This window comes from Oncorhynchus clarkii, chromosome 29 (genome assembly GCF_045791955.1).
Source record: "Oncorhynchus clarkii lewisi isolate Uvic-CL-2024 chromosome 29, UVic_Ocla_1.0, whole genome shotgun sequence".
In the NCBI taxonomy this organism is placed as follows: Eukaryota; Metazoa; Chordata; class Actinopteri; order Salmoniformes; family Salmonidae; genus Oncorhynchus; species Oncorhynchus clarkii.
The window spans coordinates 18300342-18323984 of NC_092175.1; the positions used below are offsets into that span (position 1 = coordinate 18300342).

General features: G+C 41.3%; 1 protein-coding gene across 3 annotated transcripts; it reads left to right on the forward strand.

The window, feature by feature from the left end:
* The first annotated feature begins 7656 nt into the window (after nt 1–7656).
* On the forward strand, nt 7657–23318 carry LOC139388464 (sphingomyelin phosphodiesterase 4). 3 transcript variants are annotated; one of them, XM_071135129.1, is made up of 20 exons: nt 7657–7876; nt 8269–8354; nt 8525–8611; nt 11672–11808; nt 14147–14222; nt 14331–14439; nt 14576–14628; nt 14743–14894; nt 15657–15789; nt 15893–15964; nt 19061–19192; nt 19925–20073; nt 20184–20274; nt 20397–20494; nt 20646–20809; nt 20943–21148; nt 21938–22168; nt 22294–22425; nt 22511–22639; nt 22720–23318. In XM_071135129.1, the coding sequence occupies exons 2-20, from the start codon at nt 8316–8318 to the stop codon at nt 23041–23043; spliced, it is 2514 nt and encodes an 837-aa protein (XP_070991230.1). In that variant the 5' UTR covers nt 7657–7876; nt 8269–8315; the 3' UTR covers nt 23044–23318. The 3 variants fall into 3 exon arrangements, with proteins under 3 accessions (XP_070991230.1, XP_070991231.1, XP_070991232.1); XM_071135130.1 differs by having other exon boundaries at nt 7800–7876; nt 15893–15958; XM_071135131.1 differs by lacking the exon at nt 19061–19192 and having other exon boundaries at nt 7800–7876.
* The last annotated feature ends 325 nt before the right edge of the window (nt 23319–23643 follow it).

The following is a 23643-nucleotide window of genomic DNA, read 5'->3' on the forward strand; positions in this document are numbered from 1 at the left end:
CCTCACAGCAGCAGCAGAGCAATGACGGCCTTGTCTCAAATAAGGGCCGATCTATTGGTCTGATTTGTGGTCTGCGGAACAATTTCAATACCCGTCCTTGCACTGATAGATGAGGCACCCGTTTGATAAAGGGCCAATTTGCCACAGGGGCAATAGGGATGGAATTGCATCGGTGTCCTTTATTATGTCTGCTCCTCAATATCGAACAAAACAGGATGGAAAAAAAAGAATGCGCAAACCCAAGCAGGCATAGTAAAAGGAGGCTTCGATTGTAATATAGTTCTCTTATCTGTGCCCCAGGACTCAGGTGTGTTCTCTTTTTATGACTTCAAACTTTAGCAAAATAAGAGGGGAAATACTGGATGTTTTGGTTATTGGATCATAATTTGACAGGTAACAACTTCACAGTCAAAACAGAAGTTTGTCGTTCTATCAATCCTAAAAGGTTATGCAGATTACTGTAACGATGCAGCCTAGGCTAGACCTATTTCCCTCGTATTTGTTATCAAGGGGTGTCACATGTTATTAAAGTTGCCTATTTATTCATGTTCAGATTAAAGCTCACATTTGTATGTGTTAGCAATAGTGGTTCTTTACATACATTTTTTTAAACATTTATTTAACTACGCATGTCAGTAAAGAACAAATTCTTATTTACAATGACGACATACCCTGGCCAAACCTGGACAACGCTGGGCCAATTGTGCGATGCCCTTTGGGACTCCTAATTACAGCCGGATGTGATACAGCCTGGATTCAAACCAGGGACTGTAGTGACACCTATTGCACTGAGATGCAGTGCCTTAGACCACTGCGCCACTCGGGAGTCCATACTTAGACCATGTCATTTCGTTGCTTATTTTGCCTAAAAACCAATGTTTAGTTTGTAATATTTCTACCACTAGACTACTCACCATCTTGAGAATCTTATGTTGGGTGTTCTTCTAGTATAGGTAGACCGTCCCCTTCTCATGTACTACTTTACCTGTGTAGTGTGCGCACATGGTTTGGGATAATCCATTCTGAAATGTCAGTGACAAAATATTACATTTTGTGCTAATTTAAATGCATTATACTATTTCCAATTAACATGATTTAAAAAAATAAAAAATAAAAAATGATTGTGTCCTGTTTTGAGATATATTTTAGTTTAATTTGTGGATCCACCTGTTGGTAGTATATCCTACATGAGACCATTTCCTTTTTCCGGCTGTTTAATGGAGTGATCATTTACTCGTAGGAAGACAGAAACTGAGAAGTCATAAGTCTGACATAATTGAGGTTAAGTGCTTTTGAAATCGGACCAATTCTTTAATCAATACGCTTGATAAGCTAACTAACGCTGCTAATAATAATGTTAGCTAGCTTGCTTAACATTGACAATATGGTCAAACTAGCTACATCATCCACATTGATAATGTAGAGGCTGTATTGATAGTGTAGCTAATGTAAGTAGCAATGTATCCACATTGATCACAACTGAGCAACTCGGGTAACATAATTTTCTCTGAGTGTCCCACTTGTAATTACGACTTGGAGAGTAGTTCAAGTAAAACTTCCCAGTCGGAACTCCAAATTTACAATAAATCTGACAGCATGTGAACATATGTCATTTTTTCTTGTAAGTCATTATTTCCACTGCGTGCCTACAACACTGTAAATAAGCCTTCATTTTTATCACACTAGTCCATCGGTCTCCAACTATGTGCTACAAAACCTAACTAACTAGGCTGCCGGGTCTCCTAGAATTCATATGCAGAATACAATAATACCATATTTGGAATGTCTCAGTGAATAATAATGTCTTTCCTCTCATTTGATACCCAACTTCTTACAATCGCTGTCTTGTGTACCCTCTTTTCGTCACCTTTGAAAATCATTACCACCTATTTGATAATCATTCAAACCTATGCAACCAAACCTATACAATCAAAGGAGACACGCTCAGAAGTGGTTCAAATGATTTATGAATATAATGCATAGATACATCTTTAATCATCTGCTCTCATTTCACATTGAAGTGGTGCCTTGCATAAGGTGAATTAGCATTTCTGTTCATAATACAGGAAGCAGTTTGACTCATAGGTCCTTGGAGAGGGACCAGGGCACATTTTGTTTCCCAACACTGTTGCTAAGGAACCTGTTTAAAAACACATTTTTAAAAGGTAAGACCTCTGACACAGCTCACAATGAAAACTAAAATAGGCTTATTTTGTTGGATTAATTCATTTCTAATAAATTATAATATCACACAGGGTCTTTGTTGCCTTTGTTGTCTTCTCTGGGTTTCCATAGATTTATGGGGACTTGTTCTGCATAAGTGGTATGACGCAATGGGGTGAAGGGGGGTTTGGGTCTGAGGGAAATTAATCGTATTATTATTAATTTTATTTGCTTGCCCTCCACTGCCATTTGTAGTATCACTAATCATGGGCCTTTTCTTTTCCTAATCAGGTTTTACAGTAATAGGAGATTAGAATCTTCTCCAAAAGGGCATGTCTTGGTTTACAGAGAATCATTGGACCATGGGATGCATATAGTACCTCATTCAACCTTTCGTGAGCATAAATACTATAGATTATCTCTTTTTAGGGGATATTTAGTGCTTAAATGTATTATAATCCTGAGCAATCCAGGTTTTGTCCTGTAATCCTGTTTGTTTTTCATTTGGCCCAAAGCTGAATATCCTTAAATGAACGAAGACCAAAAGAATAATGAAATGAATGACATAAAAATGTTTCATCTTATTTCTATCGTAGGCAAAGAATCCAAGCAGTACATCTCTCCACAATAGTGTAAGATCTTCATAAATGTGTTCAATTATAAATCTACTGATGTCTTGTCACAGTTTTCTTACATGAATATAATGCCAAAAAAGATGCAACACTTTCTGGGTGGTCATTACAAAGGGAACAATTTGAGTTGATGTTTTCCTTAAACTTCTTCATATAGTGGTTTGCAGGATAATATTTAGGAATAATTTTAAAGGAAACTTCCTTAATTTTGTTAAAAAGTACGTATGTGTGTGGCAACATCCAAGGTTCGTGTCGCTCTGTTGTTGAATGGACCAAAAGAGAAACAAATCTTTCCTACTGGTGAGTCAACAGGGAAGGTAGGCTCTGAGGGTCAGGTCTTGACACGTTCCTGAATAATAAAGCCACACCTGAAGGAATGGCATCTAAAACAATTGCAAAATCTTTAGGTGTTACAGGGACCTTGTAAAGTGATAAGAATTCTTTATAACTGAGTAAAAGACCCTCTGCATTTACCAGTTGGCTCACCAATAGGATATTATTTCAGAACCAATATTCTAAAAACAAAGACGTATTTTTATACAATATATCCTGATTATTCCATATATAATATCTGTGTGGAGAAAAATGATGCTTATAAATTAAGGACCATGACATGAAAACCTGCCTATGAAAAGCAGAAAGTTTCACTGGAACTATGTCAATATTATAATTGCAAACCAACATGAAGTTAAGGCCACCAAAAGAAGAGAAGACATGACGAGGAATACAATTCCATATAGAAGTGGGTCTTCTTAGGAATTGTTTTATCCAATTGTTTTATCCACCATTCTCATGTGTTGATTACAACAGTTTTCATAATGTAATGGGTTCGGTTTATCCACAGAAAGTTGAAAAGCATCTGGTCTATGTCCTTGATTATTTTACCATCAAGATATAAAGATAGAGTGCCATATGTTAGTCTAGAGATACCTTCTGCCTTAGTTATTAGGACTCTTCCTTTTAAAGATAAGTCCCTCTGTAACCATTGATTTAGCTTCTTCTGGGTTTTTAAATGAGGGTTAAAATTGAGTAAGCCTCCATACTTTTGATCCTTTGTAATGGTTATGCCTAAATATGTAAGTTCTTCTTTTACTGGAATACCATAATATGAAGGTGTCACACAATCTTTGACAGCCATGAGTCCACATTTATTAATGTTAAGATATAGACCAGATGCTTTGGAAAAGGATTGTATCACATTGATCAATATGGGAATTTGGTTAGCGTCGAATACTGATACTACCCACACTAACCGTACTATTTGTGACTTGTTTGAGTATATAGTATGCTTATTGGTTATAGTATGAATATAGTTAGTATGCCAAAAGTTCCCGGATTCCATACTAAATTCGGCAAAATATGAAATATACACGCGAGGGACACTTCCGTACTTTAGGGCCCATAATGCAATTCTTCAGGAGACGGGAGTGGCTTTACATCGTTTTCAGATTTGAAGAAAACGGCAGAAAATATGCAGCCGAAGTACGAGTACGGATACAAATGCATTGCTTTAACTAATTATGACAAATGTTAAGCAATGTAATAAAGTAATTGCTTTTCAAATCAATTACGTTGGCTGACAATTTGTTAGCTATGCTGTCCTTACGAACCACATAGCATATCAATACAGCAGTATGTACCAGTATGTTAGCTAGCTATCTATACATAACATTTGCTAGTATAATAACTATAGGCTATCTAACTACCCAACGTTTAATAACTTGATTATTCTCGTCATTCTTAGCTTAGCTAAATGGTATAGTCGTTTTGCATTCTCAATGGACAGTCGGGTGCTTTCAGAAATTCGCTCTGGCTATCTACTCCGATTTCAGAACACTCTCGTCTGAGTGTACCGGAGCGCATAATAATGAAATTTACGAGCGCTCAACACCGGTTGAATATGGCCGCGTCAGTTAACGTCCCGGCCAAAAAAAAGCGTATTTAAATTGTTGTCACCAACGCTCTTGAAAACATGAAAACTGCCTAACCAGCTCTGCTAGGTCGAGTAAAATGGTCAGAGTGGTCACCGAGCATCCAGTGTGCAATCTGAATTTACAAACGGACAATCTGACAACGTTGTGAATCTACGAGCGCATCCTGGTACTCAATATTGAATTTAAGAACACACCCAAAGTCGTAAAATGTCTTAACTAGTCATTTGTTATGCTAACTAGCTAGCAAGATGACCGAGGTAAAGAGAGTTTCAAATGGGATATTCGCGCTTTCAACTTGAGCCACAGACTCCAAATAAGTGTCATGATGTTGGAAAAATTGCGCACAACATTGCACAGGTCTTATTTTCACGATTTGGACATTAATTTGCTTTCAAAGGCTAATAAACGTGGAAATGTGAGCAGCATTTTGTATTCCCAGTTGAATTAGTACAAACTTTTTTTTACATTTGAATTTCAATAGCTCCTTGGTCATGTGACCTAATGACCTCAAACAAGGTTCATTCAGTATGTCCACTGACTACCCTTCTATATTTCACACCCTTTATTTAGTTTGTCCATTTTCATCTCACATGATTTTGCATGAATTTTTCCAAATTAAAAATTGCAATAGCTCCTTGGTCATGTGACCTACTGACTTCAAACAAAGTTCAGAATGTACACTGAGTGGGCCTACACATTGCACACTTTTTAGTTTGTCCATTTTCATCTCACATTTTTACATTCATTTTTAAAACTTTCAAATGTAAATAGCTCCTTGGTCATGTGACCTACTGACTTCAAACAAGGTTCAGAATGTCCACTGACATTTAAATTAGGATTTTTTTTAGTAAAGTCTTGTGAGATGAAAATGGACAAACTAAAGGGTGTGCAATGTGTAGGCCCACGGAGTGGACATTCTGAATCTTGTTTGAAGTCAGTAGGTCACATGACCAAGGAGCTATTGACATTTTTAATTTTGAAAAATTAATGTAAAATCATGTGAGATGAAAATTGACAAACTAAAGGGTGTGCAATATAGAAGAGTAGTCAGTGGACATTCTGAACCTTGTTTGAAGTCAGTAGGTCATATGACCAATGAGCTATTGAAATTAAAAAATGTAAACAACAAAAAGTGTGTGCAATGTGTGTCTATGCCATCTGGTAAGCAACAAACAGTTTTGAAAGTTTTAGGAGTAATGGTTAAAGAGCTATTGAAATTTGAACAATTTGATTTGTCACTATGTTAATGGTCCCTAACTGCTGTTGGTGGATGTAAGGTAAACTACAGGCGAATATTGTTGAATATCGAACCTGAAACTGTCTTTACCTTGATAGCAAGATGTTGCATGGCAACAGCATCAACTTCCGGTAGACCTGTGAAGAGTTAGTATGCTCAACTGAAAGGATACTGTTCGTTTACAGTATACTAAAATTAACTAATAGTATATAGTATGTAGTATATACTCATTAAGTATGTAATATACAGTATGTTAGTATGGGTATTCGAACAGCTATAGTCTTTACACTGTACCACTCAAAGGGGGGTATGCAGTGTAGATCTCTTAAAAAGAGAGATTTGAATCTTGATCCTCTCTTTACACTACACAAGTATCTTTCCTGGACCTAGTTTGTGTCTTCAAAGTAGTGTAGCGCTTAGCCAATTGTGCGCCGTCCTATGTTTTAAATATACTTAAGCATCAAAAGTAAATGTAATCGCTAAAATATACTTAAGTGTCAAAAGTAAAAGAATGAATAATTTCTAATTCCTTATATTAAGCAAATCAGACTGCACCATTTTCTTGTGTTGTTTTTATTTACGGTTAGCCAGGGGCACACTCCAACACTCAGACATAATTTATAAACAAAGCATGTGTGCTTAGTGAGTCCACCAGATCAGAGGCAGGAGGGTTGACCAGGGATGTTCTCTTGATAAGTGCATGAATTAGACCATTTTCCTGTACTGCTAAGCATTCAAAATGTAATTACTTTTGGGTGTCAGGGAAAATGTATGGAGTAAAAAGTACATTATTTTCTTTAGGAATGTAGTGAAGTAAAAGTTGTTCAAAATATAAATAGTAGAGTAAAGTACCGATACCCCCAAAAAACTACTTAAGTAGTACTTTAAAGTTTTTTTTACACCACTGCCTTTGTAACCTTTGTTTAACTAAGCAAGTCAGATAAAGAACAAATTCTTATTTACAATGACAGCCTATTGAGGAACAGTGGGTTAACTGCCTTGTTCAAGGGCATAATGACAGATTTTTACCATGTCAGCTCAGGGATTCAATCCAGCAACCTTTATTTTACTGGCCTAACGCTCTAACCACTAGGTAACCTGCCTTTCGGCTAATACCAGAAGAACACATGTCCACTTCACATGAGGTTTTTAGTGTTTGAACATCAGAGGTATTATCATATCAGATAAACCCACATTGGCCTCCACAGAGAAAGACAGGAGATTATTGAGTGCCTGGACGGGGATGCACCTGCAATAAAGCTCTGCTTTAAAGTGATGAAATTAGAATTATTCATCAGCCATTGATTAATCATTTTGACATACTGCCTAATTTCCAGGCAGAACAGGGAACTCCAAGGGTATTTGTGAGGGGTGAGTGCACTTAAATCAAAACAGGATGTAATATGCTTTGTGTGGAGTAGGGCTGGCCCCCTGGGAGTTAATACTCAATAGCACAGGGGCATGTCACTGTGAAATTAAAACACAAATAAATACACGCAAACCAAATAGTTATGCCACATACTAGGCTACACAAGCACACTTAATATCCATGATGATTGATTAACCTTATTGATTAATTGTTGATACACTTAGGAGGTAAATGTAACACTATTTAACAGTTAGTAATATTGCTTTAACACAATTCCACATGGTCTATGAGCCAGCTATAAACCTTGGTTTACTACATTTTGTTTTGTTTTGTTGCAACACTGCCATCTACCTAGATTAGCCTACCTGACTCTTCCTTCCCTAAAGTACTATCCACATGGGTGCGCTGTGTTCACAAGAAAGCTGCGGTCGCGTGCCATATCCTTTTAGGGAAATGACATCATTTTCGCTTCACGCTGCTGTGTCTAATGGAAACGCGGTAGATTGGAACTTGAAAGTCTGAAAATTTGTAGTCGTGGGAGGTAAAACACACTGCAGTTTTATTTTCTATAATGAGATGCGACTATTTTGTACCGTACCGTTAGCTTCTGCCTGCCAGTGCCACATTGTTATAGATGGGTTAGCTTAGTTGTACAGAAAGCTAGCTAGCAGACGTTAGTGCTAGCCGGCTGATATTAGCTAACGTTAGCTAGCTAGCTAGTCAGCCAAGCCATGGTTTCAGCCACGTCTAAATGTATCGTCTAGCTAGCTAGCTATCTTGCTTCCTATATTTAAACATTTTGTATCCATCGCTGTACTCATAGCTAACGTTAGTTATCTAGCTAGCAATGGTGCTACTGCTAGTTAGTTTGCTTGACAGAAAGAAATGTCAACAAAGCCCCTCTCAACCCTTTCTGCTTTGTGTTCTCTCCAGGTGTCAAGTGGATTTTGAAACGTGACCCGTCTCGAATAGAATCTTATATGGCTGCCCCAGCCTTGCAACAGCCCAGTTTTCTTCTGGTTAGTGGTAACTCCTATATTGTATTGCTCATCATGAGCTAGTTACATGTGAAATATATGTTGCCTGCCTGAAGTTCTCATGAGCCAAGTCAATGTCACAAAACGTCAGTTATCTAACACTGACAGCAGTAACTGTTGTCTACTCTTATGATGTTCTCTTCTCGTTACAGGCCAATCTGAAAGTTGACTCGACCACCAAACCTTTTCTCCAGCGGTGCCAGGAGCTGGTGAAGGTCATTGATGACTACCCTGCAAAGGTGCAGTTTGCTTGTATAGACCAGCGTTGTTGAAGCAAGTTGTCAAGTCTGGATAAAACATTGAATCAAATTGTATTTGTCACCTGCGCCGAAAACAACAAGTGTAGACCTTAACGTGAAATGCTTACTTACAAGCCCTTAACCAACAAAGCAGTTCAATAAATAGTTAAGAAATTATTTACTAAATAAACTAAAGTAAAAAATAAAAAGTAATTCAATAAAATAACAATAACGAGGCTGTATACAGCGGGTACCGGTCCCGAGTCAATGTGCGGTGTGGGCAGGTTAGTCGAGGTAATTAGTACATGTACAGTACCAGTCAAGTTTGGACACCTACTCATTCAAGGGGTTTTTCTTTATTTGGACTGTTTTCTACATTGTGGAATAATAGTGAAGACATAAACTATGAAATAACACATATGGGATCATGTAATAACCAAAAAAGTGTTAAACAAATCTAAATATATTTGAGGTTCTTCAAAGTAGCCACCCTTTGCCTTGATGACAGCTTTGCACACTCTTGGCATTCTCTCAACCAGCATCACCTGAAATGCTTTTCCAACAGTCTTGGAGTTCCCACATATGCTGAGTACTTGTTGGCTGCTTTTCCTTCACTCTGCAGTCCAACTCATCCCAAACCATCTCAATTGGGTTGAGGTCAGGTGATTGTTACCAAACTAGATGGGATGGCGTATCGCTGCAGAATGCTGAGGTAGCCATGCTGGTTACGTTTGCCTTGAATTCTAAATATATCACGAACATTGTCACAAGCAAAGCACCATCACACCACTACCTCCATGCTTCACGGTGGGAACCACACACGCAGAGATCACAGATTTCCACCGGTTTAATGTCCATTGTTTGTGTTTCTTGGCCCTAACAAGTCTTTTGTTATTATTGGTGTCCATTTTATTTTCATTTAACCTTTATTTAACTAGGCATGTCAGTTAAGAACAAATTCTTATTTACAATGACGGCCTACTCCGGCTAATCCCGGACAACGCTTGGCCAATTGTGCGCCACCCCATGGGACTCCCAATCACGTCCTGATGTGATACAGCCTGGATCCTTTAGTAGTGGTTTCTTTGAAGCAATTCAGCCATGGAGGCCTGATTCACGCAGTCTCCTCTGAAGAGTTGATGTTGAGATGTATCTGTTACTTGAACTCTGTGCGGTATTTATTTGGGCTGAAATTTCTCAGGCTGTTAACTAATGAACTTATCCTCTGGAGCAGAGGTAACTCTGGGTCTTCATGAGAGCCAGTTTCATCATAGTGCTTGATTGTTTTTGCAACTGCAATTTTTTTGGATTCACTTGTCTTCAAGTAATGATGGACTGTTGTTTCTCTATGCTTATTTGAGCTGTTCTTGCCATAATATGGACTTGGTATTTTACCAAATAGGGCTATCTTCTGTATACCACCCCTATCTTGTCACAACACAACTGATAGGCTCAAACGCATTAAGAAGGAAAGAAATTCCACAAATTAACTTTTAAGAAGGCACACCTGTTAATTTAAATGCATTCCAGGTGACTACCTCATGAAGCTGGTTGGGAGAATGCCAAGGGTGAGCATTTGTTAGGTTAGATTACTTGTTAGATATTACTGCATCGTCGGAACTAGAAGCACATGCATTTCGCTACACTCGCATTAACATCTGCATAACCATGTGTATGTGACAAATAACATTTTATTTGATTTGAAGCTGTCATCAAGGCAAAGGGTGCCTACTTTGAAGAATCTCAAATATAATATATTTTGATTTGTTTAGGACTTTTTTTGGGGGGGGGTTACTATATGATTGCATATGTGTTATTTCATAGTTTTGATGTCTTAACTATTATTCCACAATGACTTGGGTGACTGAAGTCTTTGAAAACATTTTGGGCCTTCCTCTGACACAGCCTAGTACATAGTTCCTGGATGGCAGGAAGCTTGGCCCCAGTGATGAACTGGTCTGTACACATGACCCTATGGCAACTGCTCGGTCTAATAACGAGCAGTTATCATACCATACAGTGATGCAACCGGTCAGGATGTCATACCATGCAGTGATGCAACTGGTCAGGATGCTCGCAATGGTGTAGCTGTAGAACTTTTTGAGGATCTGGGGACCCATGCCAAATATTTTCAGTCTCCTAAGGAGGAATAGGTGTTGTCGGGCCCTCTTCACGACTGTCTTGGTGTGTTTGGACCTTGATCGTTTTTTGGTGATGTGGACACCAAGGATCTTGAAACTCTCGACCATCTCCACTACAGCCCCGTAGATGTAAAGGGCGGTGTGTTCGGCCCTCCTTTTTCTGTAGTCCACGATCAGCTCCTTTGTCTAGCTGATGTTGAGGGAGAAGTTGTTGTCCTGGCACCACACTGCCAGGTCTCTGACCTCCTTCCTATAGGCTGTCTCATCGTTGTGATCGGCCTACCACTGTTGTCATTAGCAAACTTAATGATTGTGTTGGAGTCGTGCTTGGCCACACAGTCGTGGGTGAACAGGGAGTGCAGGAGGGGACTAAGCACGCACTCCTGAGGGGCCTCCATGTTGAGGATCAGTGTGGCAGATATGTTGTTGCCTACCCTGTCATTCTTAGTTGCTTGGAGGTTTATGATTTATATAAAACGCTTACTAGTGTTTGTTTTTTTTAAAGGGTTGGGGCAGACCCATAAGTTGGATTCTCCAGGCTTTCATGCCAATGTGGAATGTGTTTAGGCAGCTGTTACTGTGTGGTATGGTGGGATCAGAGGGGATCTCAGGGTAGGGTGACACAGTTCCTGGAAATCAGTGTCTCAGGAACAGCTGCTACACTGCAGATGCCTCACACTGCGTGTGCGCGTTACAGAGGAAGAGCATCTATCTGGCAGTAGGTCAGAAAGAGCATTGAACATCCCTACCCAAACCGATTCAGCTCAAATCAACCATGTTATCCAATCTCATTCATCCTCTTGTCTTCCACCGGAGGTTTCCTCTCCATGATCTGATGACATTGTTGTGGAGGGAGACTTAAGCAGGGATAATGGAGGTAAGCTTGTGACTGACAGCATTAATATCGTTCTCTCTTCAGGAGCTGCACCTGATCTTCCCCTGGCTTGTAGAGAGTGTTTTTGGCAGTTTGGATGGGGTCATCATGGGCTGGAACCTGCAATTCCTGCAGGCACGCAGCAATGAGTACAACATCGTCATGGACTTTCTCGATCCTAGGTAGGCCTCACAAGCTCCTTTGGTGTTAGCTGCTATTTGTAATGCTCGTGTATTTACACTACAGCGTTGCTCCCTATTGTATTCGGTTGCACAAAAACAGTCCGTGGGAAGCCAGAAGTTACAAATATATATATATTTCAACTTTCTATGCCAGTGGGCAAGACGGTTGGTCATTAAAACGGGGATAATGTGAGAACGTATTATTAAAGACTTTCCAAACACATAGGGTGTTAATGTTACTTTGGTGTGTGTGTCACTTCACTGTGACACACTATGTATTACAGTGCATTTGGAAAGTATTCAGACACCTTGACTTTTTCCACATTTTGTTACGTTACAGCCTTATTCTAAAATGGATTAAATACTTTTCCCCCTCATCTATCTACACCCAATAACACCATAAAGACAAAGCAAAAACAGGTTGACATTTTTGCAAATGTATTTAAAATAAAAAAACATAAATATTACATTTATAATAAGTATTCAGACCCTTTACTCAGTACTTTGTTGAAGCACCTTTGGAAGCGATTACAGCCTTGAGTCTTCTTGGGTAGGATACTACAAGCTTGGCACACCTGTATTTGGTGAGTTTCTCCCATTCTTCTATGCAGATCCTCTCAAGCTCTGTCAGGTTGGATGGAAAGCGTTGCTGCACAGCTATTTTCAGGTCTCTTCAGAGATGTTAGATCGGGTTGAAGTCTGAGCTCTGGCTGGTCCACTCGAGACTTGTCCCGAAGCCACTCCTGTGTTGTCTTGGCCGTGTGCTTACGGTTGTTCTCCTGTTGGAAGGAGAACCTTCACCCCAGTCTGAGGTCCTGAGCGCTTTGGAGCAGGTTTTCATCATGGATCTATCTGTACTTTGCTCCGTTAATCTTTCCCTCGATCCTGACTAGTTTTCCAGTCCCTGCTGCTGAAAAACATCCTCACAGCATGATGTTGCCACCACCCTGCTTCACCTTAGGGATGGTGCCAGGTCAGACATGCTGCTTGGCATTCAGGCCAAAGAGTTCAATCTTGGTTTCATCGGACCAGAGAATCTGGTTTCTCATTGTCTGAGAGGCCTTTTGGCAAACTCCATGCGGGCTGCCATGTGCCTTTACTGAGAAGTGGCTTCCGTCTGGCCACTCTACCATACAGGCCTGATTGGTGGAGTGCTGCAGAGATGGTTGTCCTTCTGGAAGGTTCTCCCATCTCCACAGAAGAACTCTGTTAGAGTGACCATCGGGTTCTTGGTGACCTCCCTGACCAAGTCCCTTCTCCCTAGATTTAGCCTGGCTGCCAGCTCTAGGAAGAGTCTTGGTGGTTCCAAACTTCTTCCATTTAAGAATGATGGAGGCCACTGAGTTCTTGGGGACCTTCAATGCTGCAGAATTGTTTTTTGTACCCTTTCCCAGATCTGTGCCTCGACACAATCCCGTCTTGGAGCTCTATGGAGAATTCCTTCGACCTCACAGCATGTTTTTGCTCTGACATGCACTGTTATCTAGATAGGTGTGTGCCTTTCCAAATCACGTCTAATCAATTGAATTTTCCGCAGGTGGACTCCAATCAAGTTGTAGAAACATCTCAAAGATGATCAATGGAAACAGGATGCACCTGAGCTCAATTTCTAGTCTTATAGCAAAGGGTCTGAATACTTATGTAAATAAGGTATCTGTTTTTTTTATTTGTAATTTGCAAAAAAATTCTAAACCTGTTTTCGCTTCGTCATTGAGGTATTGTGTGTAGATTTGAAGAGGGGGAAAAATGTATTTGATCCACTTTAGAATAAGGCTGTAACATAACAATGTGGAAAAGGTTAAGGTGTCTGAAAACTTTCCGAATGCACTGTATGTGTAACTGTGTTGTTGTATGTGTCGAACTGCTTTGCTTTATCTTGGCCAGGTCGCAATTGTAAATGAGAACTTGTTCTCAACTTGCCTACCTGGTTAAATAAAGGTGAAAAAATACATAGAAAATCAAATGTATGTTGCTGTACAATGTGACAATGTCTCTTTTGTACCATTACTGTGTGTCTATGACAACCCCTCAGGAACATTACATTTTATTCTTATTTTTTAATTGGACATTTATTTAACTAGGCAAGTCGGTTAAGAAAAAATTATTATTTACAATGACGGCCTACCGGGGAACAGTGGGTTAACTGCCTTGTTCAGGGGCAGAACAACATATTTTTATCATGTCAGCTCGAGGATTCGATCCAGCAACCTTTTTTGGCCCAACGCTCTTACCACTAGGCTACCTGCCGCCGCAGCCTAAATGACTTTATAAAAAGCATTTTTCGAAAAATAGTAATGTACTGTATACTACCTTAATTATGATTGTATATGCTTTTCAGTGGGCCAATGATGAAGCTTGTGTACAAGCTTCAAGCAGAAGAGTACAAGTATGAAATACCTGTCAGCTTTCTCCCTGTACGTCTCATCCCTTTTTAAACATTTTTTCTTTTCTCAATTTGAAACATAGCAAGGTCGTCCACAACAGTGATTGGTGTAAAGCTTGGATGTTATTTTCTCTTGCAGGGTCCTGTAAAGGCATCTATACAGGAAGGTGTCCTCCCAGATTGTCCACTTTTTCACAACAAGCTGCAGTTTCCTCTGTCTGGTCTCCAGACACTCAGCTTGGCGCTCAGTATCCTTGATGCTCAAACTCAAACTCACTCTGTCCTCACCTTCTCACAAACATACAATGTGGACAATGACAATGTTTGCTTACATTATTTACATTTGTTTTGTAGTCTGGTGGTATGTCCTTAAACCATCTGCAGATCCATTTGAATATTACATGTTCATATTTGCTTCCAGTCTTATCACACCAAAGGTAAACCCTACTCAACTGTCATTACAACAGTACATGTTTTGATAGTTTGTGATAACTTCCATGATAATCAGACATATTTGACCTAACATGATAGTTTTGATGTGATTTTCTCAGAACTACCCTCTGGGCCAGCATGTGAGCAGCTTGGACAATGCGTACTTTGTGCTTGTGGACACCTACCTCAAGTACTTCCTCCCTACAGAGGGCAGTGTTCCTCCCTCTCCATTCGCTGACAATAGAGGCTCTGTGTCTCCACCTGCTCCCAGGTACTCTACAGTGGGGATAGGTCTTATCAAAATAAATGTTTCTGATAGTGGTGTAAAAAGTACTCCGTGGTTATACTTGAGTAAAAGTAAATATACCTTTTTTAATATAAAATTACTCAAGTAAAGGTCACCCAGGAAAATACTTTTAGACTTTTATTCAAGCAGTATCTGGTTTGAAATGTACTTAAGTACAGTGGTGGAAAAAGTACTCAATAATCATACTTGAGAAAAAGTAAAAGCTATACAAACCAGATGGCACAGTTTTATTACCGACAGACGGGCACAGTTTTATTACCGACAGACGGGCACACTCCAACACTCAGGCATAATTTACAAACACATTATTTGTGTTTAGTGAGTCCGCCAGATCTGAAGCAGTAGGGATGACAAGTTGTTGTATTGAAATGTACGTCTATTGGACCATAATTCTGTCCTGCCTTAACATTAGAAGTGAAGAGTACTTTTTGGTGTCAGGGAAAATGTGTGCTAGTAAAAAGTATATATTTTCTTTAGAATTGTAGTGGAATAAAAAGTTGTGAAAAATATATAAATAGGTCAACTCATGTGCAGATACCCCAAAAATGACTTAAGTTGTACTTTACACCACTGGTTTATGTGAAAGGGTTGTGATCAGTAAGTGAGAAAAGATGCTACCTGAACTTGTCCAATAAGAGCACACACTTTTACCTTTGGCTCCTCTTAGTTTCTCCTTCCTTCCTCATGCTATAACTCCGAGCTCACGGTTATGTCTTTGGCACCCAGGGCTCCCAGCGTGCCTTTTGCAGGGTATGGCATCCACAGCACCAGCCTCCTCAAGCGCCACATATCCCATCAACCCTCGGTCACTGCTGACCCTGCAGCCCAGGAGATCTGGAGGTCAGAGGCATTACTACAGGTGAGGCTCCTTCATCCTTTGTCAGTCATGAATGCATTTAGTCTGAATGATGTCAGTCAGGTGTTTAGGGAATAAGACGTGTGTTTGCGTGTGTTACCCCCAGGTTTTTGTGGAGATCTGGCTGCATCACTACTCCTTGGAGATGTACCAGAAGCTGCAGTCCCCCCAGGTGAAGGTAAGAGCATGTCACATGGACCCTCCCACCACCAAGCTCCCCCTTCACCCCTGCACGGCAGCAACGCACGGCTGACTGGCTGATGAACCCCCCCCTCACTTGAACAACGGCAGGGCTCGTCCCACTCAAGTGCCATGCTAGAGCTTCCTCCAAGCCACAGACATGGACCCCACATGGTGATCAGTGTCAAATCAACCTGTCCCCTGGCTGGGACTGGGACACAAAAAGGTTGTCCTATTTTCAACTAGAGGGGAGTATTTATATAAGACTTGCACTCCCACACCTGGGCTATAAAAATGTAGTTTATATCCATCTCCTTTGCACTGCATAGATGGGTATACTGTATGTTAGTTGCTGTTTCTTATGCTTCTTTGAGGGTAACTGGAAAATCAGGCAGAGGGAGGTCTGGCTTTGGTTTGTACTGATCTATAGTCTCCTTATTTGCACAGATTAGGAAACATGAATGCTATCAAAATGATCAAAGTTCAATGTTAAACCAATCAAAATAGGGCACAGTAAACATCAGGCATTTGTAATTATTTTTGAAAGGCAGGCTTTTTTTATTTTCTTTGTTGCTGAATTATTGGCTTATGGGCAACTGCAGAGCAAATGTTCTGCACTGATTTGGCATGTGTATCTGGTAGTAGTGCTTTAGCTTCCCGCCTGACCTGTGCATGCCGTGTGTGTGTGGCACCATTAACTGTTTCAGTGCCCTTCTCTGTTGTTTATTTGGCTGCTAGGCTGGTTGCCAACTCTACTTCTGTTCATGTATCATTTAGCCACCACCCTTTGTCATGATCCATACACCTGTCAAATCCCCAATGGTGTACAGGCCATACCCTTCCCATCCCTGCTGTCCCCTAGTAACTTAGTACATTCCCAGTAGAGGTCGACCGATTAATCGGAATGGCGTATTAATTAGGGCCGATTTCAAGTTTTCATAACAATCGGAAATCGGTATTTTTGGACACTGATTTGGCCGATCTTTTATTTTTTTTCACCTTTATTTAATCTTTATTTAACTAGTCAAGTCAGTTAAGAACACATTCTTATTTTCAATGACAGCCTAGGATAGGTATTAACTGCCTTGTTCAGAGGCAGAACGACAGATTTTTACCTTGTCAGCTCAGGGATTCAACCTTGCAACCTTAGTTACTAGTCCAACTCTCTAACCACCTGCACTCCACGAGGAGCCTGCCTGTTACGCGAATGCAGTAAGCCAAGGTAAGTTGCTAGCTAGCATTAAACTTATCTTATAAAAATCAATCAATCACTAGTTAACTACACATGGTTGATGATATTACTAGTTTATCTAGCTTGTCCTGCGTTGCATATAATCGATGCAGTGCTTATTCGCGAAAAAAGACGGTCCTTGCTCCAATGTGTACCTAACCATAAACATCAATGCCTTTCTTAAAATCAATATACAGAAGTATATATTTTTAAACCTGCATATTTAGCTAAAAGAAATCCAGGTTAGCAGGCAATATTAACAAGGTGAAATTGTGTCACTTCTCTTGCGTTCATTGCGCGCAGAGTCAGGGTATATGCAACAGTTTGGGCCTCCTAATTTTCCAGAATTTTACTTAATTATGACATAACATTGAAGGTTGTGCAACAGGAATATTTTGACTTATGGATGCCACCCGTTAGATAAAATACGGAACGGTTCCGTATTTCACTGAAAGAATAAACGTCTTGTTTTCGAGATGATAGCTTCCGGATTCAACCATATTAATGACCTAAGGCTCGTATTTCTGTGTGTTATTATGTTATAATTAAGTCTATGATTTGATAGAGCAGTCTGACTGAGCGATGGTAGGCACCAGCAGGCTCGTAAGCATTCATTCAAACAGCACTTTCGTGCGTTTTGCCAGCAGCTCTTCGTTGTGCTTATGACATCAAGCCTATCAACTTCCGAGATTAGGCTGGTGTAACCGATGTGAAATGGCTAGCTAGTTAGCGGGGTGCGCGCTAATAGCATTTCAAACGTCACTCGCTCTGAGACTTGGAGTAGTTATTCCCCTTGCTCTGTATGGGTAACGATGCTGCGAGGATGGCTGTTGTCGATGTGTTCCTGGTTCGAGCCCAGGTAGGGGCGAGGAGAGGGACGGAAGCTATACTGTTACACTGGCAATACTAAAGTGCCTATAAGAACATCCAATAGTCAAAGGTATATGAAATACAAATGGTATAGAGATAAATAGTCCTATAATTCCTATAATAACTACAACCTAAAACTTCTTACCTGGGAATATTGAAGACTCATGTTAAAAGGAACCACCAGCTTTCATGTTCTCATGTTCTGTGCAAGGAACTTAAAGGTTAGCTTTCTTACATGGCACATATTGCACTTGTACTTTCTTCTCCAACACTTTGTTTTTGCATTATTTAAACCAAATTGAACATGTTTCATTATTTATTTGAGGCTAAATTGATTTTATTGATGTATTATATTAAGTTAAAATAAGTGTTCATTCAGTATTGTTGTAATTGTCATAACGACAAAAAATAAAATTGGCCGATTTAATCGGTATAGTCTTTTTTTGGTCCTCCAATAATTGGTATCGGCGTTGAAAAATCCTAATCGGTCGACCTCTAATTCCCAGTCTGTTAAATTGCATAGTTTAAGTTAAGTATGTGGTCCTCCATAGTGTAAGAGATGCAGTATCCCCTCTTCCTCCCCCCATAAAAAAAACCTGACCTGTCATGGCCATTGGACAGAAACAATCATTTTACCTGTGGACTGTTCTTCAACCTAAAATAACAAACCCTGTTATTAACCATGTGTTGTGTCTTCTGTGCCTCATTGATGAGGATATTTACTGTTTAATCTCTCCTGTCTTGGGTGTGGAAAAGGCTACTGCATCACCCTAGCTGTCATAGCATTGTGTTCTTGTGGCCAATATCTTTTGTTTCTTGTTTTCGCCCATATTTGGTGTTCATTCCTTTTCCTTTGTGGATGCACTATATCCCTTTTTTTTCCTTTCTATTCTCATGTTCACCTCCTTCCCTTCTCCCCCTCTCTCCTCCTTTCCCAACTGTGTTGTTGTCGTTTCCCTCCTCTTCCTCCCCTGGTTGTGATGGGTCGTACAGCTGGCGCTGCTGCACTATCGCCTCAGTATGTCCAGCATGCCGTGCCAACCCCTGACCCCTCCTGGCTCTGGGACCCTCGACACGTACCAAGTACTTTTACCTTTTCATCCACTCCCACCGGGCCTGCTGGAGGTAAACCTAGGCCCTGAGGACAGAGTAGTATTAAGGTTAAGGTGGGGAGGTCAAGGGTACTTCTCTTCAACAAAAAAACAAACATTTGAATGCCGTTACAGTGCGTTCTGTAAAACCAACTGCCTGGTTGACGCAACCAGTCAAAGACCTATCCTTGGATGGACCCCATTTTGACGGCACGAAATTCACATAACGTCAAACATCTCACAGTAGGATCTGGCCCATAGAGAAGTATCCTTGAAAGGAGAATGTGCCTTCAAATCATGTTTTGAGTTTGAAGAGTGGCGTTTTCATTGTATGTAGCATGTGGATGTCTGTTGTGTTGCACACTATCCTTAGTTAATGTGTCATTGTTGTCTTTCCCATCTCACATTCTTCCATTGAGCAAACACTACTACAGTATACAAAACATTATAAATAACCAAATTGCCCTAAATCAATTAAATAATTCATCAAATTGTCTACTTTCCTCATTCTAAGAATAATGGATCTGAATATCAATTTGAAGTACTGTATGTGCCTGTTTCTGAGCTAGACACGGATTGAATTCTGTTTTCAGCTAGGCTTTTTCAACAGCAGGGTAATTTGAGAAACAGTAACAATGGCTAGGGGAGGAACCAGGATTAGGGGAATGTTCCAAGCCCAATGTGTGATTGGTTATTGTTATCCGAGGAGCTTTGTGTGATTGGCTGCTGCCCCTGTGGATCTCTGTATGACTGGCTGCTGTTTCAGGAGACTTTCACCCCGACAGAGGAGCACGTTCTGGTGGTGCGTCTCCTGGTGAAGCACCTCCATGCCTTTTCCTGCAGCCTGAAGCCTGAGCAGGTCTGCTCCTCGCCCTCGGCCCACTCCCACGCCAGCCCCCTGGAAGAGTTCAAGAGGTGAGCTGAGCAGTGAGCACCCCAATAGTCAGACATCAGGGTCCACTTTCTCTCCAGGAAATCAGTCTATCTAGTTTTGTCTGTAATTCACTGTGGCCCTGTCTCTGTAGGGTGGTGGTGCAGCGTTTTGTCCAGCAGAAGCTCTATGTGTTCCTCCAGCACTGCTTTGGTCACTGGCCTTTAGATGCCTCCTTCAGAGCGGTAGGTGTTCCAACTCCATCCTCAACCTTCTCAGCTTGGCTGGTGTCAATCACAACTCTCTCTCATTGGGTCCACTTTTTTCTTTTTTTTTGTGCTCTTCTCTATACCACCACTGTGTTTAGGTGTTGGAGACGTGGCTTAGCTACATCCAGCCGTGGAGGTACACAGGAGAGAATACCAATCCTCAGACAGACCAGAACAAAGGTGTACCTGAGAAATGGTGAGTTATCTGTTGGATTACAGTATAGGGCAGGCTAAATAAATGTGTGCTAGCAGTGCTTCCTTGAAATGTTTTACTCAGAGGCACGGTTTAATATTGGTGTATTTGTCTTACTGATTCCGAAAATGTTCTGATCCATCTTCTTGACCAGGGGCTTGTTTGTTCAGGAGAACCTGCTCATGTACACAAAGCTCTTTCAGGGCTTTCTTAACAGGGTGGTACGCATAGACCTGGTCAACGTCAAAAATGCACTAATGGTCTTCAGGGTGGCCAAAGTCTTCGCTCAGCCAAACCTATCAGAGATGATTCAGAAAGGTAAGAACAGAAACAATCACCTAGTCTTATGATACTTGTGTGATGCAGATGCACTAATAGTAATGTCCAACTACAGTAGACTGTGCTATCGCTAACCTGTCCTACCCTAACCCTCCTATCTGTCCCTCCCCAGGAGAGCAGCTGTTTCTGGAGCCGGAGCACGTCCTCCACCATCGGCAGCACCGGGTCTTCCTCACGCCAAGCCACGGTGGCAGCTTTCTGTCTGCCCGGCAGTCCGTGGTGACAGACGGGGTTTTCAGGGTGAAGAGCCACGTGTACGGCCTGGAGGGCCAGGACTGCCAGTACAAACAGATGTTCGGCACAGAGCTGAGGGGCGCGGTGAGTGGAGTGGAGGCAGCATACTTGGGGGTGGTTTCATTGCAATTCCAGATTTGCAAGTTTGTTATTCCAATTCCCATTTCTGGAATTGAACCCAACTTTGTGAGAAAAGTGCTAATGAGGCTAATGGTGAGCTAGCTAGTGTTAACCACCTGCTACAAGCACAGTCTGTGTGGACTTTATTGAATTTGCTAGGCTGACTGTTCACACATTTTGTCATCAGTTAACTGTAGTCTCAGTTGAGTAAAATGAACTATCTACGCTATGCAAGATTAGATTGCTCTGAACTGTACTGTGTTGCTGACTTTCTGGAGAAGACGATGTTCTTCTTGCTTCTCACAACCGCCCAGGCCTGCCCTTCATCTTAGATTTACATTTGTCATTTAGCTCAGGGTCCAAACTCAGTCATGCCTCCCCCTGGGTAAACGTTTTGGTTTTTGCCCGAGCACTACACAGCTGAATCAAATATCCAACTCATCATCAAGCTTTGAATCAGCTGTGTGGTGCTAGGGCAAAAAACTAAACGTGCACCGAGAGGGGGCCCCGGGACCGAGTTTGGGAAACCCTGATTTAGATGCTTTTATCCAGAGCGACTTAGAGTAGTGGGTGCATACATTTTCATACTGGTCCCCCGTGGAAGTTGAACCCGCAACCCTGGCATTGCAAGCGCCATGCTCTAACAACTGAGCCACACAGCACCACTAGAACCAATCAACAACTACTCCTTTAGTCTGATGTTTTGAGGCTGCATATAAGCATGGTCACTGTTGTCATCCTCCTTTGATGTAGGTCCTGAAGCTCATTCAGATCATCGCCCAGGCGAGGCAGACAGCTAAGAGGATATCAGATCACTCAGCTGAAGTGGCGGCCAATAACTCCTTCATGTCTTGGTTTGGAATGGGCTCCCCCGACCTCAACTACACCTTCAATGGAGGAGAGGTGGATGACACTGGGGAATGTGTCAAGAAGACCCACGAGTTCCTGGAGAGGTCACTGGACTACCTCTGTCTGATATTTCGTGTAGGTTTACACAGACTTTTTCCTTAAGATTTTCGCATGTGCTAAACTGCTGTAATTGATATAATCAAACTTAATTCAACTAATGTTGGGTGAAAATGTGTCATGCTATTCTGTCTCGTCTCCAGCTGAATGCAGGGCAGCTTTCTCAGCTGATGGCAACCCTGGGCTCTGGTCAGGACGATGGGAACTCCAGGCAGCTACCAGACTGTGTTCAGGGTGAGAATGGACTCATCCTCACAGACCTGGGCCGAATGCAGGTCAGACTACTTATTCAACTCACCCAAAACTACAACCCCAACCATGTCATAGAGGGATTGTTAAAAATGTGTCATGTTTTTGCAGATCATCAATGGACTGCGTAGATTTGAGATTGAGTACCAAGGAGACCCAGAGCTTCAGCCCATCAGGAGCTATGAGAATGCCGTCCTGGTCAGACTGTTTTTCAAGATCTCGTCCCTGGTGAATGAGAGGGTATGTGATATGTAGCCTAACATAATCTGAGTTATCATAGTCCAAGCATTCCGTAATCAGAACCATTCTCCCCTCCATAGTTCGGAGGTCACATGGAAGTTCTGTGCTCGCGGCCGGACTTCCTGGGCCGGTTGGGACGACACTACCTGGCCAGCCCCGAGGTCGTGGCGGACGGCAGGCAGAGGAGCCCAGAGACACGGCGAACAGCGGAGAGGAACCGACGGCCGCGGCTAAGTCTGCGCACACTGGCGAGCTACAGAACCCTGCTGATGCTTCTATTTCTCTACCTGTTTGGGGTGCTGTTCTCATTCGGGCCCATATCCAGCACACTGCTCATCCTTACAGGCGGCTTTCTCTATGGACTCTTCATAACCCTGTTTGGAGATAAACTCAAGTCCCAGTAGCAGGGGAATGAAAAGGCTTTTTTTGCCACTTGCCTTTGCTTGGCCATCTTATGATATATTCAGTCCCTTTTTATTCTTGTAAATAAATACAAGTGCATTGCTTTTCAGATGAAGTTTGCTAAAAAAAAATTAAGCAGTTTAACTGATTGAAAGTTGTATGATTTAATATTCTAACAAAATATTGAATGTTTTTCAATTGAAAGGATGGTGGTGATTATCCTCAAACTACAAGATTGACCAGTGTAATAAATAGTTACATGAGTCTTGCACTAGTATTTTGAATTGATGATAATCATTTAACTGAAGATGGTATTCTTTGCCTTTATCGTTTTTGTATGATTGCTTGTCTGTATGTGTGAGCTTGCAAAGACGACAAATGTAGTTGTACAATGTTACATTCGAATGGCAGAATTATTTCCCGCCACCGATTGAGACAGTCTGGTTGTCATGGCAACGTATGCAGGCGTGCTTGTCCACTAAAGACAGGTGAGAGGAAAAATACATCGTACGTGCACGTGGGTGATCTGTGTTTTGACCTTATCTCGTTCAATTGTTCCTGAACTTTGCACATTGTGGCGGTGAACAATCCTTGCGCTCGGG